At 43.1% G+C, this 26790-nt stretch overlaps 1 protein-coding gene across 5 annotated transcripts in view; it reads left to right on the forward strand.

Moving 5' to 3' along the window:
* The window catches only part of KLHL3 (kelch like family member 3), a 112658-nt gene that overhangs the window by 39359 nt on the left and 46509 nt on the right, over window positions 1-26790 (forward strand). For all 5 annotated transcript variants that reach the window (XM_080675818.1, XM_080675817.1, XM_080675820.1 and 2 more), the window contains 2 exons: window positions 1133-1295; window positions 23028-23137. In XM_080675818.1, the coding sequence (XP_080531944.1) occupies window positions 1133-1295; window positions 23028-23137 (273 nt within the window). The remainder of the gene's footprint in view (window positions 1-1132; window positions 1296-23027; window positions 23138-26790) is intronic.

Raw genomic sequence — 26790 nt, forward strand, 5'->3', positions numbered from 1 at the left:
CCTGGGACCTGTAGAAGCACCTCACTGTCCAGGCCACACTTCATTCCTCTTAGGTTAGAATCTTTGGGGTGAGACCCAGGCATCAATATTTTAAAAATCCTCCAGGTGATGTTAATGTGTAGCCAAGAATCAATCTATCTTAGTCGGCTTGGGATGCCATAAAACACAGCAGATCGGGTGGCTTAAATTTATGGAGTCACAGTTTTGGAAGTTAGGACTCCAAAATCGAAATTCCAGCTGATTCAGTTCCTGGCTTATAGAAGGCCTCCTTCTCCCTGTGCCCTTACATTGGAGAGAGAGAGAGAGAGAGAGAGAGAGAGAGAGAGAGAGAGAGAGAGAGAGAGAGAGAGAACACTGAAATTTCTTCCTCTTCTTGCAAGGACACCTTAGGGCCCCACTCTTTTATGACCTCATTTAACCATTGTTACTTCTTCACAGGCCCTGTCTCCAAATAAGTCACATTGGGGGTTGGGATTTTGACATATAAATTGTGGGGGTGGAGCACAGACATTCAGTTCTTAAGGGTCTTTTTAAAAAATATATATTTTTATTGATTTCAGAGAGGAAGGGAGAGAGAGCGGGGGGAGAGAGAAACATCAATGATGAGAGAAAGTTATTGATTGGCTGCCTCCTGCATGTTCCCACTGGGGATTGATCCCGCAACCGAGTATGTGCCCTTGATGGGAATCGAACCTGGGACCCTTTAGTCAGCAGGCTGAATCTCTATCCACCGAGCCAATCCAGCTAGGGCTCTTAAGGGTCTTGATACTCAAAGTGCAGCCAGTTAGAAATTCAGGCTCTCAGGTTCCACCCTAGACCTGTTGTATCAGAATCTGCATTTTAATAAGATCCCCAGGGAATTCATACAGACATTAGCGATTGGAAAGCACTGCTGTAGGCTGAGGGAAACAGAGAATAGGCTAGTGCTGAGACTCCATGAGGTTAGAGTGGGGGGAAATGAGGCTTGGGCTGCCCTGACAGCCGGACCAGGTGGTTTGGACTGACCTGAGCAGGCAGTGGAGAGCCATGCCAGGACCTCGAGCATGGGAGTGGTATGATTAGAACAGTGTGGTAGGGAGGAGAGGCCCTGCTGGAGGGATCCAGTGTCTCAGAATGTCCCCTTCTCCTGCAGGTGCTGCTCCCAGCAGCCAGCTTGCTGCAGCTCATGGATGTTCGGCAGAACTGCTGTGACTTCCTTCAGTCTCAGTTGCATCCCACCAATTGCCTGGGCATCCGCGCGTTTGCAGATGTGCACACCTGCACCGACCTTCTGCAGCAGGCCAATGCTTATGCAGGTAATGGGGACTGGGCTGCCACACCTCCTCCAGCCTCGTGGATTGAATAACCTGGTCGGCTGTGGACACCTCAAAGATTGTGAGAAGTGCACTCTGCTGTGAAGCAGCTGTAATTCAGTCAGGGTCACAAGACACAGGTGGGAAGATCGTTAGCAATAGAAGAGTTCAGCTCATTGCCAAGTATAATATGATTAATTGTCAGATGGATGACACAGACAGTAATTTTCATGAGAGAAGAGGAAAGAGATCTGAGAAAACTTCATGGGGTAAGAGTAATTTGAGCTAGGTTTGAAATAAATCGTTTCTGTTGTTTAAGATAATTTCTATTTTTAAAAAATATATTTTATTGACTACTTTACAGAGAGGATGGGAGAGGGATAGAGAGTTAGAAACATTGACCAGCTGCCTCCTGCACACCCCCCACTGCCCTTGACCAGAATCGAACCTGGGACCCTTCAGTCTGCAGGCCGACACTCTATCCACTGAGCCAAACTGGTTATGATTTCTCTTTTGATCAAAGTGTTCTTTAAACAGGAGCTTAAAGGCAAATACTACTGTAAGGCCTGTGATGATAAAGAAGGGTCCCCAGCTCTGCCTTTCCACAAGTCTTGCTCTCTAGAGCCACTCACTTCAATTCTAAAGAGAATGAAAATGCAGGCTCTGATTCAGCTAAAAGCTGTTCCATCTACTCTTTATCTCCACTTATCGAAACAATATGTTTACATCACTATGGTTGGAATAGTTTTAGATATTATCTGCTGACTTCTCACAGAAGAATAAGATAGAACTTTCATAGACTTTCCCCACATATACATACATCCTTCCCCTCTCTTTATTCCTACAATCTTATTTCTACAGCTGAACTAAGTTATGTATTATAATCATAGTTTTTTAAATCTGAAAACTTTTTTTTTAATCAGAAAGGCAGTAATAATTATGTTACTATTTCTGAGATACAAATGGGACCAGTTGTTAAGATGATCCTGATGATGATGATTTTTGTGAAGGACGTTCTCCAGATGCCCCAATTCTGAATTCTGCTGACTCTTCCTGGCTCTGAACCTCAACTCTCCTGTTTCTCTGCTGTGCTTCCTGTGCCCTCTTTTCTCTACACATTCCCCATGCCTTGCTGCTTTTTCTCAGGAGCCTTTCCTCTCTGTGGACAGGGCTCCCCAGCCCAGTCTTTGAAGAGACCACTTTCTTGAGGCTTTGCTTCAGCAGGAGCCAAGAGCTTGGCCAAGACCCAACTCAGTTCATGAACATCTGCTGGTGCAGTGACAAAGGAAGAGTGCTTAGATGCCAGGAATTCCCTGACTCCCTTCCTGGTGTCCCTCTCCAGCCCTCTCCTTCCACACTGTGTGTGCATGCATGCCTGCACACACAGCACATATCCCAGCCTATTGTAGTTGGCTGAGAGGATCATCTCAGGTTTGGGGAGTGTACTGAACCTTCACCTTTAATAAAGGCTCCCAGGCCCTTCTGGCCTGGCTTTTCTCCACTTTCAAAATCTGTGTTTTCTCCCTTTGCCCCTTTCATTGTCTGATGGTGAGACTCACCTGTAGGAGAGTGGGGAGGATGCATTTGGGAGCACAGTGATGTGTTGGTGCTCCATGGTCCTCGTGTTGTCACAGTGATTGGGACCTGCCAGCATTGTGTGAGTGTGTATGTGGGAGGGTGTGCACACACGTGTGAATGCAGAAATCCTCATGAATTATTTCTAGCTAGTATTTATTGAGCTCTCACTTTGGGTCACACCCTATGCTCACCATTTTATGTGTCATCTCATTTAATGCGTACAACAGCTAAGGAGACTAAGGCATGGGCAGGTGAAGTTATTTGTTGGAGTCACACAGCTGGTAAGGACAGAGGCAGGTTTCAAACCCGACAGTTTGACTCCAGAGCCAGTGATTATAACTACTGCATACTATGCTTGCAGGCCCTATTTGGACATAAAAGCAGCCCTGTGGATCGTTAATTGAGGAGTATGGGTGGCTAGAGCTGGCATTTTCCATTCAAAGTGTGAGCCTGGAAGCCTGTGCCACATAGTCAGATGCCAACAACCAGACAGTGTAGACAGACGACCAGCTGTCTCTGCTAGACACAGGCTGTTCAGTCATCTTCGTGTGGGGAAGTGAGACGTGGATGTCTTCTCTTCCATGTTGGGAGGTGGCCCCCTCACTGCATGTGTGAGCCCTCCTATTTTCCCTGCTCAGTCAGTGTGACTTCAGGCTGAGAGCCTCTCCCTGTCGTACAGGCCTTCCTTAGAGCCTGCGACCATGTCCTGGGTACAGGTTTCTTTGCGGCTCACAGGGAAGTCACGGAAATGCAGAGGTGGTAAGACCACGATGAAAAGACATTAGAAGAAGCAGTGTGAAGGTAAATTGTACAGTGTTCGAGAAGGAAGTGTATAAGGGTTATCTTTGCTTACTCCCTCAGTGGTTTGCATCCACCCACTGCTTTGGGCTGCTGTGTGTCTTTGGTCTTGCACTTCCTCACTCTCTGCCCTCACTGCCTCTCAAGAGCTGCTGCTCCGTCCCACAGTAAGGGTGCAGGTGTGGGTCACATAAAAGGGGCAGTGTCGGCCCTTGTAGTCACCGGCTTCTCTAGCCCCCTGCCTCACATTAGTGGGGGTTTAAGCCAACCAACTACACGGAGACCCTCCAGATCAGAAGTAGGGGTCAGAGCAGCCAACACTAGAGCAACCCCTAGGCCTGTTTTCTCCTCCATATGATGGGGGAAATACATCCTGCCCTGTTTTCAGGATGGTTTGGGATTGGGCAGGAGAGCCTCCTGCAGAAGTAGGCACCACCCAAGGCCATGCTCTGGAGCCTCCCTGCCAGCCTCACCATCTGCAGTGAGAGAGCCTCAGAGCTGGGTCCTGGCAGAGAGAGGGACTCCTTGGGTCATCACCGCTGCTGTTGCTGTGGACATCATGCACTTTGGGGAGAGGACCATTTCCAGAGCTTCTGATTTTGGTTTCTCTGTATCAGGTGCACAGGCATATCCTGCTTTCCCACCTTGCCTAGTCTCTGGTTAGCTGGCCTCTGCCCTCACTTGTTCGTGGTCCCAGCTTTGCCTCTGAATTCTGTTCCTTTTACTTCTCCAAGACAAACTTTCTTTTGCTGTCATAATTATTATTGCTATTGTTATTACTAGCTAATAAAAAATCACCCATACTTATTACAGAAAAAGCAGACAGGCAGAAAGAGCAGGAAAAGCCCCACAATCCTACCCAGAGAGAACCATGGGCAGCACCTAGTATAGAGCTTTCTCAGCCTTTTTTATCTGTTGTATCATATGGATGAACTATAATTTATTTAACTCCAGGCCTTAATTAATGGGCATTAATGTTAACTGTTTTTTCTTTTATATAAAACATTGAGTGAGAAATTTTCTACATAATATTCTGGAGTACACTTGCTAATATGTAAGTAATGATAAGATTATACCTGTAGTTTACCATCTTGGTGGCATAAAGTAGCTCAAAGGGAGTATGCCTTAAATTTTTTTTCATAGATATTGCCAAAATGCTCTCTAAAAAAATGTAACCATTTTTAAAGCCAGCTCTTGCCTTCTGATGGTTAGTCCTTAGTTCCTTGATGAAGACACCGAGAGACAGACAACAGTGGGACTCTGAGGGGCAGGAGCACCACCCCTCCACCCAGCTGCCTGTTTGCTTTCCTGTTTCAACGGCCTTGTCTTTTCCTGGGTCTGGTTTTCCCCTCAAGGTTATGCTCCCAAGTGTTTGCTGTGATACATTATTCTGGGGTGGGGAGGGTGTCCTGTATTTAGAAGCTGATCACCCAGACTCTTGTCCCCAGCTGATGGTATCAGAGTTCTCCTGGGTAGCTAGTAGCTGGGAAAGGGACCTGAGTATTTTGCACAGCTTGTTTCTTATAACTCATTATTGTTTCTAGGGACAGTTTAATCTTTAACCTCAGAGGCCAGGACAGGTTTATGGGGATGTTGTTGTTTGGTAATTGGATGGCCATGCACTGGGCCATCAGCAGAGCTGGTTGGGAGGGATGTTAATGAGACCCCATTAATGAAATGGCAATAAAAATTCCTTGGGCATGTTGTTTACATCAGTCTGCCAAAGCTGAGCTGAAACCCTCCAGCCATGGGATGGAAAAGCCATGGGATTGAACGCGTTTGTGTAAAGAAATGGCCTTTTTTCGATTAATTGAGTCTTTTGAGATCATGGAATGAAGTGATTAAACTAAGGGCAGCAAAAAACTTTGACAAATCATTTAAAAAACACGAACCTCTGACTCAGTGAGGGTTGTCTTAATGAAATTGCTGCCTTCAACTTGGCATCATAAAATGATGATGATGATGATGGTAGGAGTTTCTGTCATTTCTGAACACTTGGCTGGGTTCCAGGCCTGGTGCTGTGCAGTTAATAGGCACATAACTATGAGAGGTAGTTATTATTTTCCCCAATTTATAGATGAAGAAACAGGAACTCCAGAATGTTTAGTAACTTGTCCAAGATCACCTAGTTTGTAAGTGGCAATGGCAGGATTCATGATGAGGCTGTCTGAACCAGGGCCTGTGCTCCAAGCCCACTACTTATTTTCACATCCACCAGGCCAGTTCAGCCTCTCTCTGCATGGGGGTCGCCTCATTCCTGCTCCCCCTGATTTTCTGCTTCTAACTTGAAGGTGGCAAATGAAGCCTTAGAGCAGACACGGGTAGTTTGTGTTGTTAGATGGTCTCCCTGTTGGGATTTTAGGAAGCTCCCCCTAGTCCTCCCATTCTCTGGGTAACGGAACTCTGGTGTTGAATCAATAACACTGATGACTAGGCAGTTTTGATACAGCCCTTTGCGCGCGCTCGCTCTCTCTCTCTCTCTCTCTCTCTCTCTCTCTCTCTCTCCCTGCGCGTGTATGCACGTGAGTTATAGAGAAAGGAGGAGGGACCACATGTATATATTTCTGGAATTAAGTCAGTATGGTAAAGAGCTCATATCCCATCATCTCCAGGGAAGGTGGAGGTGGTAATATTTAGAGTCTGAGAGTCGGTGGTCATGACCCATGTGGGAAGAGGTCAAGGTAGGTCTCTGTTACTTCCCTGTGGGAGCTGAGCCTTCTCCCTGGGGCAGGGAAATTGTGGGCCCTGAGAGCCAAATACTGACTTACAGAAGCTTACCTCTGCCCTCCACAAATAGGGCAATAGGGGGCAGGAGAGAGAGATTTAAAGCATTTCTTTTTTATTTTTTACCTTGCTAAAATGTGTTGATTCTGTTTGTGTGTTCACCTGTGTCAGCCAATCTTTCCTGAGACATATAACCAGTGGTTTAACCAGAGCCCTCAGACCTATTCCCTGGGGCCACAGGGATAATGGGGTTTGTTTTATTTCTGAAGGCCAGGGAAGTCATAGATGGGTTTTCAGTTCCATTTGTTTAGGACTTGTAGTTTAGATGAACGTGATCAAAAGCTTAGGCTTATTTCCTCCCATCAGGAGAAACTTGGGATTAATTTAGGAGGTCGCCTGAGCCCTAGGCAGTCCTGAAGAATGGAAGGAAGCACAGTAAAAATCTGAGAGCTCAGTATTTGCAGATGTGCTGGGCACTGAGGATTGAGGTTCAAACAACGCAGACCCTGCCCTCCTGGTGCTACCGTCCCAGGGTGAGAGAAGGGCCTCAGAGGATAAAACAGGTTGATTAGGGCTATGATAATTTTTATTTCCTGTTTTAGGGGCTTTGAGAACATAGAACAGTATCATTTCACCTAAACTGGTAGACAGAGAGATTAGGTAAAGATATCAATTCAGGGGTATGTTGGAGATTTGAACGTAGGACTAATGCTAAAACGTTTAGAACACCACTATTCTAAGTTATTTTTTTAAAGATAGGTTATTAGATTTATTCTTTTTGTCTCTCTGAAACACCCCTAAGAGGGATTCTTAGGGTACTCTGATATGTATATTGCATTTTACCCCAATGGCCTGCTTAGGACAAGCTCATACTGTCTTGGGGCCTAAGATAGTCATTAGAATGTTTGTTATTGTAATCAGACAGCCTTGATTTCAAAACCTGGCTTGACCATTTATGCTTTGTGATTCCAAGCACATGACTAAATAACTTTTTGAGCCTCAACTTCTCCACCTGTAAAATGGGGGTAGTGATATTTACTTCACCAGGGCTTTTGGGAGAAGTGACATAGTACCTGTGAGATGCGTAGCACAACGTTAGCTACTCTTAGGTAAAGCTCTCAACTTTTTCCAGGCCTGCTTTCCTGGAAAGACCCAACTCAGCTCTGAGAGCAGGTCCTTTCATGGGACTGCACCATCCAAGTTTTGTCATGCTTTCAACATTGGGAAGATGTGTGTTGTTGTTTGACGTTATCTGGTGCCTCTCTGCTTCTCTGTAATTTCTCATCCAAATGGACAGGAACAGACACATTGAGTTTCATTAATCAAAACTTGAAACTTAAACAGTACTATAGTAAAGTCTGGTTAATTAGGACTCTTAACCAGAACCCTTGTTTTTTTTCCCTCTGTTTCCATTTCTCTTTAAGGAAAAAGAAGCAAAAAGACCAGAAAAGTTAGAGTTATTACTGGAGAGTTCTCCTTCAAGGGGCTGGCCCATGGTTAGAAGATACTATGCCCCTATACATCCCACCTATCCCCCAAGATCTAGCTGCATCTGCCTCTCTATTGCATCTCCTGGAGCCTGGCACAGCTCCCCATACTTAGTGTTTGTTCAATAAACATTGTTAAAGACATTGCCTAGGCTATAGCTGGACTGAGCTATTGCTACTCTCTAGACATGCTCTGAATTTTCCTGCTTCCATGCTGTTCTTTGGATTTGGAGTGCCTCTTCCAGTCATGGCCCTGTTGACTTGAGGTGGAATTATTAGTGCCTTGTCTTACTCCTCTTATAAGGTTCATGTAGGCATCAGCTCTGCTTTCATTTTTGAAGGAACACTGCATTTGGCACATCATACACTAACAGTTATGGAGCACTTGCAGTGGTCTCAGAAAATGTGAGTTTCCTGTATTTGCTTACTTAATGACCACACACCTTTATGAGATAGGTACTGTTGTTAGCTTCACTTAATAGATGAGAAAACTGCAGCCTTAATAAATTAAATAACTTATATCCCTAGAGAGTTTTCTGAACTCAATGGAATTAAAGTGTGTTTCTAAGACCTTTGAAGTCCCCAGGCTTGTCCACAGCACCCAAAGGAACTGCTTCTCTGTTAGAGAGCAGTGCTGCCCGAGGACTGGACTTTGTAAAGCAGGGACAGGGGCCGATCATACTCAACCTTAATTTCTAAAGAGTTTCTTAAAGATTTTAAAATGGACTAATATCTTCGTGTGAACGGCTGCATCCATTTGCGGTTAGGGTTCAAGGTCCGGAGAAGGGGCTGACACACAAACGGATATACTAGACAAGAAATATAAATTTAGAAGGCATGGGGAGCCAGGTGGAGGCCTTCCCTCTAGTGGAGAAGCTTCCCGAATCTCCGGACCCTTCAGCTTTTTATTTACTAGAATACACATTTGCCCTTTAGCAAAGCAAACAGGCATATCAATGGTAAAGTTTGATAAACAATAAAAGGATTATCAGGTTAGGGGATTGCCTTCAGCCATTCAGCCAGCAACAGGGTAATAGGAAGCTGATTTTCAGCCCTTGCTGAATATCAAAGTCTATCAGCGTTCTAATGGACTTCTTGCATAATTATGCTAACTACTTATTGGTCTTAGCCTCCAGCATTTCCCCTTTTTTGTTTTCTTAATAAATTTAGAAAGGTGTATGCCATTTGAAGGGCTTGAGACCCTTTAAGACAGGGGTCCTCAAACTACGGCCCGCGGGCCACATGTGGCCTGCCGAGGACATTTATCCGGCCCACCGGGTGCCGCTGCCTGTCCTGCTTAGCAGCCGACTCGTCCCAGGCCCACAGTGTGCATAGGAATTTGTTCATAGTTTTTTTTTTAAACTATAGTCCGGCCCTCCAACGGTCTGAGGGACAGTGAACTGGCCCCCTGTTTAAAAAGTTTGAGAATCCCTGCTTTAAGACTTTTAGATTCAATGAAAAGGATTGAATTCTTTCATGGCCTTTTAAAATTATTGTCAGGCATCTATTGAACTAGTTTGCAGTAGGCTCCTTTCTTTTTTAAAATAAATCTTTATTGTTCAGATTATTACAATTGTTCCTCTTTTTTCCCCCCAAAGCTCCCCTCCACCCAGTTCCCACCCCACCCTCTGCCCTTACCCCCCCCCACTGTCCTCATCCATAGGTGTACGCTTTTTGTCCAGTCTCTTCCTGCACCCCCACACCCCTACCCCCTGAGAATTGTCAGTCCACTCCCTTTCTATGCCCCTGATTCTATTATATTCACCAGTTTATTCTCTTCATCAGATTTTTTATGCACTTGGTTTTTAGATTCACTTGTTGATAGATATGTATTTGTTGTTCATAATTTTTATCTTTACCTTTTTCTTCTTCTTCCTCTTCTTAAAGAATACCTTTCAGCATTTCATATAATACTGGTTTGGCTGTGATGAACTCCTTTAGCTTTTTCTTATCTGTGAAGCTCTTTATCTGCCCTTCAATTCTGAATGATAGCTTTGCTGGGTAGAGTAATCTTGGTTGTAGGTTCTTGCTATTCATCACTTTGAATATTTCTTGCCACTCCCTTCTGGCCTGCATAGTTTCTGTTGAGAAATCAGCTGACAATCGTATGGGTGCTCCCTTGTAGGTAACTAATTGTTTTTCTCTTGCTGCTTTTAATATTCTCTCTTTGTCTTTTGCTCTTGGCATTTTAATTATGATGTGTTTTGGTGTGGTCCTCTTTGGATTCCTTTTGTTTGGGGTTCTGTGCGCTTCCTGGACTTGTAAGTCTATTTCTTTCACCAGGTGGGGGAAGTTTTCTGTCATTATTTCTTCCAATAGGTTTTCAGTATCTTGCTCTCTCTCTTCTTCTGGCACCCCCATAATTCTGATGTTGGTACGCTTGAAGTTGTCCCAGAGGCTCCTTACACTATCTTCATATTTTTGGATTCTTCTTTCTTTTTGCTTTTCCGGTTGGATGTTTTTTGCTTCTTTGTATTTCAAATCTTTGACTTGACTCTTGCGATCCTCTAGTCTGCTGTTGGATCTCTGTATATTATTCTTTATTTCAGTCAGTGTATGCTTAATTTCTAGTTGGTCCTTTTTCATATCCTCGAGGGTCTCACTAAATTTATTGGCCTTTTCTAGAAAATTCTTGAAAAACTTTATAACCATGGTTTTGAACTCTATATCCAGTCGTTTGCTTTCCTCCATTTCTTTCATTTGTGACCTGTTTCTTTGTCTCTACACTTTGGCTGCTTCCCTGAGTTGACAGAGTGGCTTTGTGTGCTAGGTGTCCTATAGGGCCCAGTGGCTCAGCCTCCCCAGTTACCTGAGGTGGACACTTTTGGTGCACCCCTTTGTGGGCTGTATGCACAGTCTTGTTGTAGTTAAGCCTTGATTGTTGTTGGTATCACTGGGAGGAATTGACCTCCAGGCCAATTGGCTGTGAGGATCAGCTGTGTCTACGATGGGAGCACTTCTGTGCTGGAGACATACTTATGAGACAAGATTTGCAAAAGCCTCTGTGCTCAGCTTGGATGGGGTGGAGTCTCAGGGCTGAGCAGACAGGAATGGCTTCCTGTCAGCCTTGCCCTAAAAGGCCCCCCTGGGTCTCAGTGTCCCGTGGTAATTGGTGCAAGCGCCTCTGAGAGAAAGCCGCCCTCGAGTTTCTCCCGCTGCTAGACAGTCCAGTTTCTCCCCGAATGAGTCTGGGTTCCCAGAGTCTCGCCCGGAACTGGAGTTCAGAGCAGTTGGGAGCTTTTGTCTCCCTCCCGGTTGAGAAAGCCAGCCGCGTACTCAGTTGCCAGCCCGCTCTGCACACACGCCTTCGTACCTCTGCCTTCCTCAGTTCCTCTGAGTCTCAGTGTGCTTTTCTCTTTCCTGACAGTCCAGTTTCTCCCCAAATGAGTCTGGGTCCCCAGAGTCTCGCCCGGAACTGGAGTTCAGAGCAGTTGGGAGCTTTTGTCTCCCTCCCGGTTGAGAAAGCCAGCTGCGTACTCAGTTGCCAGCCCTCTCCGTGTGTGCATCTCCGTACCTCTGCCTTCTGCAGCTCCTCTGAGTCTCAGTGTGCTTTCCTCTTCCCTTCTAGTTGTAGAATTTCCATTCAGCCAGCCTTCCTGTGGTTCTGGATGATGTCCGTTTTGTCTTTTAGTTGTGGTTTTGAAATTGTTGTGCAAGGCAGCAGCTTAGGTGTTTACCTATGCTGCCATCTTGGTTTCTCCTCGCAGTAGGCTCCTTTCTGGGCCAGCAGTTCTTTATGGGTTCCCTTCTCAATCACTGTCCCCTGTGATATGACAGCAATGATATTTGAGTTCTGGATGGTGGACAAATGGTGGGAAATGACAATGCAGGTCCGACCTTCTTTGGCTTTGTCCAGGGCAACCTGCACCAACACACAGCATGGCAAGGCGTCTCTACCATCCCCCATCTCTGGACTGTTTCTCCTCTGTCTCATCAGCATGTTGCTTGGGGCCACTGCTACCTGTGGTTGGAGTAGCCTGGTCAGTTCCTCTCTCGGATCCATTGTTGAAGTTTCCACATGGGCTTGGAGGAGTTTTCTGGAAATACACAAGCATATCCTTGACCGAAGGTTAATAAAGGGACCCTTCCATAAACCAGACTCGGGATCTATCCATTTAACCAGACCATTTTCCTTTGGCTTATTCTGACACCAGTGTAATTCTATGGGTGTCTTGCCATCAGCATTACAAGTGAAAAAATTTAAAGTGAAAAATTTTAAAGTAATTAAGGCTTGATATAGTTTACTTACAGGATATTTCTCCACTATTACCCCTTTTTTTGTTTTAACATACAAGAAGGACATTTTTTGCTTGCTGTACAATATTTTGGCTTTTGGAAATCCTGCAATGCAGCCTTATTGGCTTTTTAATTTAATGCTTTACACAGAAGTATGACTGGTCTGGATGACTTGGTCTGAATTCATTACATGATAAGCAGCTTTACTATGAGATGAATCATCAGTAAAAAATAGTTAATACTCCAGGAATAGGTTCCTGCCTGGTACAACTAAGTTCCCCTGACTATTCACTTATTTCAACTTGCCAGTTTAAATCAGTCTGAAATAAGGCTTATTTTCTAAGTTTATTTGTCCTTGGGTGTGGACAGTAAATGACACTAACTGGATTTCTGCTATCAGTCTTTGAGTATATTGACATAAGCTTTGTTACGGAGGCAAAATGAAAATTATTTACTTTTCTTTTTGAGGCCTAATACATTGATTTTTTTTTACAGTTTTCTAGATATTTGAAGGGCATTTCTCTTTATTTTTTCTCCCAGAGTAATTTCTAGACCTCATTTAGAGAGTTTCTTTTAAAAACCTTTTTCTTTCTTTTAAACAGAGCAACAAACTTGGTTGCTTTTCAGAAGCTGGATAATACTGTAATGTATACATATCTAGTAAAAGTAACTCTCTTTTTACTTATGGTATCTCATTAATGGTGAGATTTAATGCTTGAATAATAACTTTTAGTTTACTTTGTAAATAGTAGTGGAAGAGATTTTAAAATTCCTCCTTTTTATTAAGCTTAAAATTTACTTTTAAACAGCATTCTTTTTGGCTAGTGCTCATTTGCATATGTATGCAAATTTTTTACTTTGGCCTTTGTTAAGATCCAGTCCTATATAATAAAAGAGTAATATGCAAATTAACCATCACTCCGCTACAAGCACAAGCCATGCCCACAAGCCAATCAGGAGCAAATATGCAAATAAATCCAACCAAGATGGCTATGGCCACAGAGAGCAGGAGCAGGCTTGGGTTTCCCCGGCAATGGAGGAAGCCAAGCTTTCCGGCTGCCCTTGTTGGACTAGGCCTCCACTCAAGGCTACAAAGTTTCAATGAAAGAAGATACATAAACCCAAACAGAAATGAAATGGCGGCAGCCACGGAGCTGGAAAGAGCAGGAGGCTAGGGTTGCTCCCGGTGATGGAGGAAGCCAAGCTTTCCGCACACCCTGGCTGGCCCAGGCCTCGCTTAAGGCTACGAAGTTTCAATTATAGAAGATACATAAATCCCCCCAAAAATGGCTGCCACCACGGAGCAAGCAGGAGGCTTGGCTCCGCTCCAGGCTACAAAGTTTCAGTTGTAGAAGATAAATAAACCCCAGATACCAGGGCCTCTGCTTGAGTCACCAGGGCCTCCGCTTGGGTCGCCAGGCCTGCAGGGGAGGGCAGTTAGGGTGGCCGGCCTGCAAACCACCACAGGCCCCTCGCCCAGGCTGCCCCACACCCCAAGGGAACCCCCACCCTGATCCGGGACACCTTTCAGGGCAAACCAGTTGGCCCCCACCCATGCACCAGGCCTCTATCCTATCTAATAAAAGAGTAATATGCAGATTGACCATCACTCCAACACACAAGATGGCTGCCCCAGTGTGGTCAAAGATCCTGCCCCCATGTGGACACAAGATGGCCGCTACAAGATGGCCAGCAAGAAAGGGCAGTTGGGAGGGACCAGGCCTGCAAGGGAGGGCAGTTGTGGGCAATCAAGCCTGCAGGGGAGGGCAGTTAGGGGTGACCAAGCCGGCAGAGGAGGGAAGTTGGGGGCGACCAGGTCTGCAGGGGAGGGCAGTTAGGGGTGACCAGGCCTGCAGGGGAGGGCAGTTGGGGGGGACCAGGCCTGCAGGGGAGGGCAGTTAGGGGTGACCAGGCCTGCAGGGGAGGTCAGTTAGGGGTGACCAGGCCTGCAGGGGAGGGCAGTTAGGGGTGACCAGGCCTGCAGGGGAGGGCAGTTAGGGGTGACCAGGCCTGCAGGGGAGAGCAGTTAGGGGCAAACAGGCTGGCAGGGGAGTGGTTATGGGGTGATCAGGCTGGCAGGCAGAAGTGGTTAGGGGCAATCAGGAAGGCAGGGAGGCGAGCAGTTGGGAGCCAGCAGTCCTGGATTGTGAGAGGGATGTCCGACTGCCCGTTTAGGCCCGATTCCACCGGGGTCCCAGATTGGAGAGGGTGCAGGCTGGGCTGAGGGACAACCCTCTCCCCTGTGCATGAATTTCGTGCACCGGGCCTCTAGTTACTTATAAAAATATTGGCTTCTTATATAACTGAGTTTATATGAGACCTTGATTATATTGTAAAAAGCTAATTTATTAAGTAACTAAAGTAGGCATCTTTATTGAAAAAGTAAAGTAAGCAAACTTTTTAAAAAAATATATATTTTATTGATTTTTTTAAAGAGAGGAAGGGAGAGAGATAGAGAGTTAGAAACATCAATGAGAGAGAAACATAGATCAGCTGCCTCCTGCACACCCCCTACTGGGACCTTTCAGTCTGCAGGCTGACGCTCTATCCATTGAGCCAAGCCAGTTAGGGCTAAAGTAAGTAAACTTATACATTTGACCTATGAAGTACAGATGCCACCCCCTCCCTTAGGCTATTTAAAGAACAGGCTGCCTGAGGCTTTTTGTCTTAAAATTCCATTGCTGAATAATCTGGTTTTGCTTAAGAAGTATTTAGCAACTTTGTCCTGCTAAGCTTAGAGGTTGAAATCTTTATAACATTTAAAATATATGTATATAAATAAAATATAGTTATTAATTTTTATTTGATAAAGCTTCCCACATGATTTCAAGTATATTAGATCGGCCTAATTTAGTTCAAAATATTTCTTTTAAGAAGAGAGTAAATCCTCGAATCATTTCAGGGCCCTTGAAATGTCCCAAGGCTATCTCTCAGTTAAAGTCTTGACATTTAACTTGGAAAGACCATCAAATATACATAACCCAAAAATTATATTATATACTCTTTGTAATTATTCTAAAAGATATTAATTACATTTAAACTGGTTTTAATATTAAAAATTCAGTTCAGACCATGGAATTAATTCTTCTTTTTTAATTAGACCATATAAAATATTATATTCTAGGTTGAAATTTTACCTCACATAGTACACATAAGGACTGTAATATATTTTGAACTACTAATTTCTCTAGAGAAAATACAAGAATTATTTTTCTCAAAAAAATTTCTATACTTTATGCATTTTGTTATCACAACTATATAATTTCTCCCAACTTAATTTGAACTTTAAACTCTTTTTTTTATGAGCAGAAAATGACAGTATCTTTATTATATTTTATTTAATTATTTACTTTTATTTTATTTTATTTTTTTAAAAATATATTTTATTGATTTTTAAAAATTATTATTTATTTATTTTTTTAATTGTTTGAAGTATTACAAATAGTAGTACATATGTCTCCTTTTTCCCCCCCATTGACCTCCCCCTAATTATTTATTTTTAATTTCTTTATTGATTAAGGTGTTACATATGTGTCCTTATTCCCCCATTACACCCCCTATCCCCTCCACTAATGCCCTCATCCCCCTGTTGCCTGTGTCCATTGGTTAGGCTTATATGCATGCATACAAGTCCTTTGGTTGATCTCTCCCCCTTACCCCTCCATTCCCCTACCTTCCCTCTGAGGTTTGATGGTCTGATCCATGTTTCTCTGTCTCTGGATCTATTTTTGTTCATCAGTTTATATTGTTCATTATATTCCATAAATGAGTGAGATCATGTGATATTTATCTTTCTCTGACTGGCTTATTTCACTTAGCATAATGCTCTCCAGTTCCATCCATGCTGTTGCAAATGGTAAGAATTCCTTCTTTTTTACCGCAGCATAGTATTCCATTGTGTAGATGTACCACAGTTTTTTAATCCACTCATCTGCTGATGGGTACTTAGGCTGTTTCCAAATCTTAGCTATTGTAAATTGTGCTGCTATGAACATAGGGGTGCATATATACTTTCTAATTGGTGTTTCTAGTTTCTTGGGATATATTCCTAGAAGTGGGATCACTGGGTCAAATGGGAGTTCCATTTTCAGTTTTTTGTGTGTTTTTTTAAAATATATTCTTTATTGATTTTTTACAGAGAGGAAGGGAGAGAGATGGAGGGTTAGAAACATCGATCAGCTGCCTCCTGCACCCCTCCTACTGGGGATGTGCCCGCAACCCAGGTCCATGCCCTTGTCCGGAATCGAACCTGGGACCTTTCAGTCTGCAGGCCGACGCTCTATCCACTGAGCCAAACCGGTTAGGGCCATTTTTAGTTTTTTGAAAAAACTCCATACTCTGTTCTCCACAGTGGCTGCACCAGCCTGCATTCCCATCAGCAGTGCACAAGGGTTCCTTTTTCTCCGCATCCTCGCCAGCACTTGTCATTTGTTGATTTGTTGATGATAGCCATTCTGATGGGTGTGAGATGGTACCTCATTGTTGTTTTGATTTGTGTCTCTCGGATGATTAGTAACTTTGAGCATGTTTTCATGTGTCTCTTGGCCTTCCTTCTGTCTTCTTTCGAAAAGTATCTATTTAGGTCCATTGCCAATTTTTTGATTGGGTTGTTTTTCTTCCTTTTGTTAAGTTGTATGAGTTCCCTGTAAATGTTGGCGATTAAGCCCTTATTGGTGATAACATTGGCAAATATGTTCTCCCATACAGTGGGCTTTCTTGTTGTTTTGTTGATGGTTTCTTTTGCTGTGAAAAAGCTTTTTATTTTGATGTAGTCCCATTTGTTTATTTTATCTTTAGTTTCTATTGCCCTAGGAGCCGTATAGGTGAAGATATTGCTTTGGCATATGTCTGAGATTTTGCTGCCTGTGGATTCCTCTAGTATTTTTATGGTTTCCTGTCTTATGTTTAAGTCCTTTATCCATTTTGAGTTTATTTTTGTGTATGGTGTAAGTTGGTGGTCTAGTTTCATTTTTTTTGCATGCATCTGTCCAATTTTCCCAACACCATTTATTGAAGAGACTCCCTTGACTCCATTGTATGTTCATGCCTCCTTTGTTGAATATTAATTGGGCATAGTGGCTTGGGTCGAATTCTGGGTTCTGTATTCAATTCCATTGATCTATATGTCTGTTCTTGTGCCAGTACCAGGCTGTTTTGAGAACAGTGGCTTTGTAATACAGCTTGATATCTGGTATTGAGATCCCCCCTACTTTGTTCTTCTTTCTCAAGATTCAACTATTCAGGGTCGTTTTTTATTCCAGATGAATTTTTGGAGAGTTCTTTCTAGGTCTGCAAAATATGCTGTTGGTATTTTAATGGGGAGTGCATTGAATCTATAGATTGCTTTGGGTAGTATGGACATTTTAATGATGTTGATTCTACCAATCCATGAACACAGTTTGTTCTTCCATCTGTTTATGTCTTCCTCTATCTCTTTTTTCAGTGTCCTGTAGTTTTCCATGTATAGGTCTTTTACCTCCTTATGCACTTTAAACTCTTAGAAGCCTTAAATTTTAGGTGGCAAGTTAAATATTTAGCAATTCTTAGATTAGTAATACCTTCACATTTTTAAAGATATATTTCAAATAAAATATAAGACATATTTAATTAATAGATTCAAATCTATCCTCTAGATTTTTCATACGAGGCAAACTCAGATTAATATTTCAGTATTTTGTCATTTTAAAATACCTAAATATTTAATAATTTTTTATTATTTAATTTAGCAAACTCCAAAGCTTTAAGTTGCCAAAGACTTTGGAAGCAGGCCTGTAGCCATTTGAAATTTAAACCTGCCACATTCTTCCTTGGCGATAACATCTAAGGTTGCTGCTGAGGGAAACCTGGCCGGCCCCCTCCTCCATCAGAGAGTGCAGCCAAGTCTCCCCCCGGATGACTGGACCCCCACCATCAATATACCTATAATTATCACTGAAAAGCTCCACCACAAATCCTTTATTTTAGCTGTATCCATCCATCCATGTTTCAACAATTTTGAGATTCTAAAGCCAATTATTATTATCCAAGGCATTTTCTTTGGCAAATTCTGTAACAGAGATAACTTACTGACTTTCAGTGGCTTGAATGTTAACCTTGGAATGCGGTCCATTATTACTTAAGAATGATTCTTTATTATGGAAACACTAATCTTGTTGCCTAAACCCAGCCTGTATATTTTCCTTGTGTCATTTTTGCCATCTTTTGAAGAAAAACAGTCTTGGGCGTATTCTGTAGCATCCATAAAGAGATGGAGCTCAAGAGGCCACCCAAAATTGGGTGAGGCGTGCCTTCTCTTAAGCTAGCCTTTTTCTCTTCATGGGTACAGAAATCCCAGACGTATCCCTTAAATTGTGAGAAATGTCTCATCTATCCAAATTTCAAATGATGGACTGGGAAATAAAAACATGGTGAAAATGAGACTCTTAATAGCACTCTCGAGGGTGGGCATCCATTTTATAGGATCACCAAAAGACTTAGTAATTAATGGGCTGGGGCCTTTTAATTATCTCTACTTCCCTTTGTCTCCTAGGACATGTACCATTGGCCACATGTCTCCCTACTACCACATCCTGTTTGCTCTGGGGAAATTCAGTAAATGGCCTGGCCACCTAGGTATCTTTTCTTATTAAATTAAATTAAAGGCATGCTTAATAGACTAACAATAAACAACAAAGACAGATAAAACAACAATCAACAGGCAAGCACCCGTAACATATAGACAAGACTTAATAAATCAGAGTTCTTTTCATGAATTTTTTCAGATATTTTACATTTGCCTGGGACTTATAGCCAGAATGCAGCCTAGATGTTAGTCCATTGTTTACAGGTCTTATTCTATTCTGCTTTTCATAGCATTGACTGGGGTCTAAAGATTTTTACCTAAAATCTGCCTGTCCCAAGGCATCATATGGTCATTTTCAGACAAAGCATTAAGGAGTCCTTTTGTGAGAGGAATGATAGCCCCATTTTTTCTAGCTGTTGAGCCTTTCCACATTAGAGGCGGAGGATCTGGGGCCTTAGGTATTATAGACTGTTGATCCCCAATATGAATTAGGCATAATGCAGTTTGACAAGAGCCCACCTAGTTAAAGATGACAAGGGCACTTGTTTTTCTTGAGCCTGATTTAAGAGAGTACCTTTTGACATTTTAATTTCTTTATCCTTGAGCATACAAGCTAAAAATTTACAATGATATCTTTGCCTTTTACTCGAATTCTTCCCCATTATAGCCTGGTTTGAAATAAAAAGATGTTCCTGCCCACTTACGGATCACAACTTCTAAAGCTGGTACAGGCTTTGTGCGCAGTGAATCTCCCCACCTTTCTGGTGACCCCACCTTTCCAGTGAATTTCCTTTTCTTTTCCTGCTCCAGTGAATCTTTTTCTTCAGATCCCTGTTTTGAGGTGCCAGATGTGAATGCCGCATCCATTTGCGGCTAGGGTTCAAGGTCTAGAGAAGGGGCTGTGAACAAAAGGATATACTAGACAAGAAATATAAATCTAGAAGGCATGGGGGAGCCAGGCGGGGGCTTCACTCTAGTGGAGAAACTCCCTGAATCTCCGGACCCTTCAGCTTTTTATTTACTAGAATACACATTTGCCCTTTATTAAAGCAAACAGGTATATCAGTGGTAAAGTTTGGCAAACAATAAAAGGATTATCAGGTTAGGGGATTGCCTTCAGCCATTCAGCCAGCAGCAGGGTAATACAATGCTGATTTTCAGCCCTTGCTGAATATCAAAGTCCATCAACCTTCTAATGGACTTCTTGCATAATTATGCTAACTACTTGTTGGTCTTAGCCTGCAATATCTTTGGACTTCAAAACAACTATGAGACCTAGGTCAGGTATTATGGTCCCATTTTATCCACAATGAAGCCAAAGTCTGGAAAGAAGTGACTGTAAGAGGTGGAGCTAGGACTTGAGGCCAGGTCTTCTGACTCTTAGCCAAAGCTCTTCACTACATTCTCCTTTAATACATTAACAACAAAGCAAAACAAACAAACAAAAATCCCCAAACCAACCAACCAACCAGTGTGAAAAGTAGAAGCTGATTCTCAGGGAGGTGTATATTCTGGGAGCAGAGGGAGTTCTTTCTGGGAAGCAGCTGGGAAGAGGGCTGACTTGAGTGCAAAGTCTTCTGGGGAGTTCCTGTTTCCCAGGAGAGGGAGTCGGTCAGAGCATCCTTGTCCTGTTTTTGTTTGTTTGTTTTTTCTATTTTGTTGTTTCTTGAGTGTTGCTAACAGAAAGAGGACTCTAGTTCCCCAACTCTGGGGGCTTAGCCCTGTCTCCTCAGATTGAGGGGGGAGGTAGGGAAGTTTCCCTCCTTGCTCCCTCTCTTCCTGCTCATGCCCTGCAAATCTCTTGGGTTCTGGGGGCCAGCCCTGAGCCAGCAGCTGCTGCTCATTAACTCCCCTGTTGCCCCTACCCTCTGAAAACTGCTTCCTGCGAGGCTTTCTGAAGGGATTTCTGTGGGAGGGTCCAGATGGGCAAAGCAGCAGCCTGCCTCAGAAAGAGGGACCTGGATTCAAATTCTGCAGTGTTTGAGAGGGTGAGAGATGGGAAGGTGTGGGGGCTGACTGCTTTCTGCCTTGATTTATCTTTGAGAATTTTTGGTTTGTTCACTATACCACCTGGACTATGCATCACTGCACTTCCATTTTTTTTTTCTTTTCAAAATCCAGCCCATCTACTTTCAGCTTTATGAGTTGTAAGGAAGAATTTTTCACAACCCAGAATTTTTACTCTCTCACCTCCTGTTCTTTTCCCTCTTCTCTCTTCCAAATGTTAGGTTTTGGGTCAACCAAAGATAATGGTGGAGAGGTTGGGTGGGGCTCTGGGCCACAGAGGTGTTGGTGCTGGTTCACCTGACACTCTTGCTGAGCTGAGCCTTGATGTCCTGCACTGTGGTGTACTGAGGGCCTTTTCTCTTTGCTATTTCTTGGGTGTTGCCGACAAATGAAGGACTCTAGTTAAAGACTTCTTGGACCAGGAAGGCATGTGGGGAGAATCTTGTACCTTTCCAAGCCTCTAGGCCAAGAATGTATTCCTATCATCCAAAGAAGATTGTTCACTTGCTTTTATTTTAAAATCTTTAGGAATGGACACTTTAAAAGTAATACTATGTAGTCTTAAAAATTCTCATAGTTAGAGAGGTCTTTTGCATGTCTCACCTAAAATCTAAGCTTTAAACTAAAGGCTTTTTTTCTGTTGACATATAGAGAAACAAGATCAGCTTCTTACTTTATGACAGTTGCTTCCCTTCATAAAGGATCTGACTTTTAAACCTCAGGATGGACAAGCTTTAATTATGGGCTCAGTGATATCATTAGGCTGGTGGGGAGCAAGTGGGGAACTCTTTTGTCCAGTGAAAGATGGAAAAGGTTGTTTATAACCTGATCTTTGAGAGTAAAATATTAAGATTTAGGGAATCTGAATAAAGGCTATATGGGAATTCTTTGGGGCTGAATTATTTCAACATAAAATTTAGAAGATTTTTGCAAGAAATGATTTAAATATTTGGTTTTTAAGAGGCCAAGGAACGTGAGAAAGGGACTTAACATGGTCTGATGTTCCTTTTCCTTATGCAGCTATAGCACTCTTGATATTTCAGCATCTCTCAAGGGTGGAGGGTCTCTGAATCTGACTTGAGGGGCTGGCCAGACCAAGTGTGGGTAGCCCTGAGTGGGAACTTGGAGGTGTAGCCCTCCAGAGGCTATCAGGCCAGAAAGAGACCACCAAAGAAGGAAATAGGGAAACCTGGAGGTCAAGGGGCACAGATGCTCCTTAAGGTGATGGTGCAGGGTTGTGAGAGAACTGAAAAAGGAGCAAAGACTGACCCAAATGACAAAGGATCCTGCCACCTCCAGGACCTGCTGCACCAGAAACTGTCAACCCTTAGGCCGGTTCACCTTGTCATAGCTTGCAAAACCACTTTCATAGCAGTTCCTTCCCCACCAGAGCATGGGAGGGAGGCGAGACAAGTGGTCTTATTCCCATTTCACAGATGAGGATAGTGAGGCCCAGGGAAGTGATGCCATTAGCTCAAGAAAATAGTTCGTAAATGGCAAGGCCACGATTTGAGTCTAGCTTCCTTCTTTCTGAAATACATGCTCTTTCACTGACATTTCACCGCCTCTGTAATAGCAGGATGGTGGCCCAGCAAGTGTCAGGGTAGGAGCTGTACTTGGCATTTCCTTTGTGTGGACCTTAGGCCTGACTTGTTCTAGCTGTCCCCCAATTTCCCTCCATTTTAATGGCCTCCACCGACTGGCTGTCCTGGATTGTTCCCAATGGCAGTGGGACCAGCTGTGTTGCCACCACCCTGGAACAGATTCTTAGTTGGGCCTCCCTGTGAACCAGAGGCTCACTGTAATAGACTTGACTTTGGACAACAAAGGATGACTTCCTCAGCCAGCCTTCTAATGTTGACTTTCTACCAGAACCCCCGAGACTTCCAGCCACACAGCAGTTCTGACCCACTTTAGTTTGGCTGAGCTGCTGGGGGCACTGTTTGCAACTCTGTCAGCTTGAGCCTTGAGGGGAAATGAGCTCAGTTAAGTAGGCAGGTCCCAGTGAGGCTTTTCTGCAACACCAGGACTAATCTCATGGAGCATGGAGAAAATATAGCCTCATATCTCTCTGCCCCATTTTCATCTCTGTCGGTGTTCTGGACAGAGGATCACAGGGGGATGCTTTTGCTGCTGAGTTAAAAGGCTAGTTTCCCTCCAGCCAGGATGTGCTGTCTTTCTCTCTGCCTCTCTGTCTCACCCTCCCCTCAGAGCCCCTAGGACTCCAATCTGAATCCTACATATTGTCATGGACTTGATTCATGGAAGGGCAGGACTGTTTTATAACTTTGTTTTCTGAACTTCTGCTATCCTTCTTCTTTTTCTTTTTCTTTTTTGGAACAGAGCAGCACTTTCCAGAGGTGATGCTGGGGGAAGAATTTCTTAGCCTAAGTCTGGACCAGGTGTGCAGCTTGATATCCAGTGACAAGCTGACTGTTTCTTCAGAAGAGAAGGTATGATGTGGCCCCTTGGTGAAATAGGAGTCTCATGTGTGAGGTAGTCATGGGAGGGACTTATGGTTTAGTGAGACCTTTTCTGAGAGCTTATTTTTGTCTCTTTTTGAAAAAAGGCTTTCTGATCCTTGACCACTAACGTCACTTTCTGGACCCTTTAAAGAAGAAATAGTGGTGGTGGTGACAAAGCTGCCTTCATTAGCTGAACATTTACAGTTTGCCAAGCACTTTGCTAAGTGCTTTTTCTTCTTCTTTCCACTCATTCTTTACCACAGCCCTGTGAAGCAGGCATTGCTGTTGTCCCCACATTACAGATGAGGAAGAGTGAGACTCTGGAATTAATTAGCTTATCCAAGGTCACTGCAGAGCTAGCATCTACCTGTTACCTGGTCTTAATCACTGTCCCACATGGCCTCTTGTGAATATCATTGAGCATTCATGCCAGAGCAGACCTTTTGGGAATATCTATTTCAATAGGGGTTTGGAATCCTCTCTGATGATGAAACTGAAGCCCAGATAAGGGATAGGAATTGCTGAAGGTCACACAGTTAGTCAGTGGCCATGCAAGGACTAAAACCCAGGGCTCTTGACACCCCATCCCCTAACTCATTGACCACACACATCCTTTGTGTTGGAAGCTTGACTTCTGCCCACTGCTCTAGCTCACCTGTGACTGCTCATCTTTCCTACTTCAAGGCCTTGCCCCTCACTGACCCGCTGATTGGAGTATTCTCCCCATCCATCTTCACCTGGTTAAATTCCAAACCAGTTCAGATTCTGCTATTACCAGGAAGAATTTCTTTATTCCAGGAGATGTAGTCTTTTGCACTGAAAGGAACATAAACTTTGATGTTGGCCACCTGGGTTCAAATCTCATCTCTAGTATTTACAAATTACTTGTGTTACCTTGGGTAAGATACGTTGATTCTATATCTGTTTCCTCATTTATAAAGTAAAGATACTAATAGAATGTATTCCATAGGGTGGTTGTGGAAATGGGATAAGGTTTGTAAAATGCCAGGTATCATATCTGGTACCTGGTAGGTGTTCCATCAGTGTTAGCTGAATTTATTATTGATCTTGCATCTGGAATTAAGTCCTTTCTATTCTATGTTCCAAGATAACACTCACCTTGTTCTGCTTTTCATTGTACTTAGTTCTGACCTGGTCTTTCCTCCTTCCCTTAACTGAGTTTTTTGATGGTAGGGGCCACATTTTATTCATCTCTATATCCTCAGAGATGTGCAATACATGTCTCTCGAATTGTCCTAGTCCACTCTTAGTGTCTAAACTTGAGGTCCTTTCCGAGGGAATATTTAAGGAAAAGCCCTCGAAAAGGATTTTACATTGGAGATAAGACTGAGTCCAAAAGCATATGTCCAGAGAATGGGGTGAAATTCACAAGCCCCTGCCTGTCATCTTGCAGAAGTTTGATCAAGAAGAAAAGGAGTTCAGGACTTCAGAGAAGGCACAGTAATCTAGACTCTTCCTTAGGTTCAAGGAGCCCTCTGCTTCCATTAACTGGTGTGAAATAGCACCTTTGGAGGAAAAGAATGCCTTCTACCAGGCCAAAAGTTCCTTCTTGCCCCAGCCTCAGCTACAGAGTTGACTCCCTCTCTTCTTGCTGTTTAATGTCTTCCCTGGATTATGCTACCAAATTGTCATAGTTCGAAGTAAGGAACTACTTAATTGATTGGCTGTGTGAAAGTTGGGGCAATTGGTCAGTTTGTGGCCTGCGTGAGCATGTTCTCCAAGCGTAGTTTGAAAAAAATGGAAGCAGTCATAAAACAGCAGGATTTGGATAAACTTGGGGGTTGTTTGGTCTGAGAGGGGGGATGCTGCTACTTTGAATTCATGCTGGCTCCTCCTGCCCTGGGATCATAGTAAGTTTTTTTCAGGTGAGGACTTACCTGCTTGCTGTACCAGGGCAGGGGCGGAGCAGGGTTGCTGGGCAACTGGTTCCATGCTCGGCTTGATGCTCACTGGTTTTGACCTTGAGAAGTCACTGGTCTCTTTGAACCTTAGTTTCCTTACATGTAAAATGGGAATATAAAGTTGTCATGAGGATTAGACATAATGGGTAAAAAATAGCAAATAGCAAATACAGTGTTTGGCAGGTGCTCAATAAGTGGCATTTGTCATGGTGATTACCATAATTTTGAGGCACCATTGAGAATGGTAAAATAAGCCATGAAGTTAATTGCATATTTCCCGAAACTAAGAAGCATGACATTCAATCTACACACTTAAAGTTTGTCAGTAGCAGCTCTTATTGATTCATATGCTTACATATGAGTTTCTCATTCTGTATAACCTGAGTTTGGAGTGTAGGAATTGTTCACATTATTGAAGTTGTGTATCATTACTGGGTTCTCTGAAGTTTTGTGTAACTCCAGAGTTATGTGCTGCTTTTCAGAAAGTAGGTTACTCTGATCTTTATTCCTTTGATACCTTTAAGGCTGGCAGTATAATTTTGAGGCTTATCAAAGTATAGTGGGATTTGGCTTGCATTTTCTCTTTGGCAAAACCTATAGTTTTATTTCTCCTGAATTGAGCACATGTTGCTGAAAGTTAAATGACTAGAAGCCTTTGACAATTAGATGTTCATCATTTGGATGCTAGCCTTTTAGGCTTTGAAAATGCTGTCATCTGTTCCAGGAGATTTGCTAATTTCTACTCCCTTTCATTATATTGCATACAATAGGCAATCTCTGGCATGCACAGTAGCTTTTTCTTTCAATATTGCATTATAGGGAACCTATTGGAGTGCATTTGAAGTAATATCAAGGATCTTAATTTAAGCTAAAATTCAACTGCATTTAATGTTAACATTTGTGCAAAACCCAGCTGAGTCAGTAATCAAATAACCTGTATTCAGCAAAATCCACACTTGAACAGCAATATTAGCTGTACCATGACTTTCCTCTTTGTCTACAGCATACGGGTTTCTTTCAATGTTTATTATAAAATACAGCCATATTTCAGATATTAAAATGTGAAGAAACTGTGTATCTTAAAGTAGAGGAAATGTGGTATTTTAGTGTTATTGATGGTTAGAAATGATAATCGCTGGGCCCAGGCAGTTTGGGATTTTGGAAGTATAGGTTCTACAGTCAGAGTCCTGGCTCCACTGCTTTGACAAGCTGAGTGACCTTGAGCAAGCTTTTTATCTCTCACCAGAATGTATGCACCAAATATAGTCATGGATTTTGTCTGTCTTAAGGTCACTGCTAGAGTAGTATTGGGTCCATAGTATACACACACAAAAATATATTGAATAGTGGCCTCCTGGTTCATGGGTCAATGCTCAACCACTGAGTGACACTGGCCTGGCTCAGCAATACTCTTTCCTTTTCTCCTTTCGGGAGAGAAATTCAATAAGCACTGAGGAGTAGAATACCACAACGTTATGATCGAAAAGCTACCTTGACTGCTCACTGTTCTCCAGGAACATTTCACACATCATTAAAAAAAAATGTGGCGTTTGTATTGAAGTAAGTACATATACGTGAACAAATTAAAAGTGCACAGCTCAACTTTTTACAAAACTACATAACTAGCACCCAGATCAAGAAATAGAACCTCAGAACTCACAGTCACTACCCACCCCAAGAAGCATAACTGCTATTTTGACTTCTCATAGATTAGTTTTG

The sequence above is a fragment of the Plecotus auritus genome (assembly GCF_963455305.1).
Source record: "Plecotus auritus genome assembly, chromosome: 6".
NCBI lineage: Eukaryota > Metazoa > Chordata > Mammalia > Chiroptera > Vespertilionidae > Plecotus > Plecotus auritus.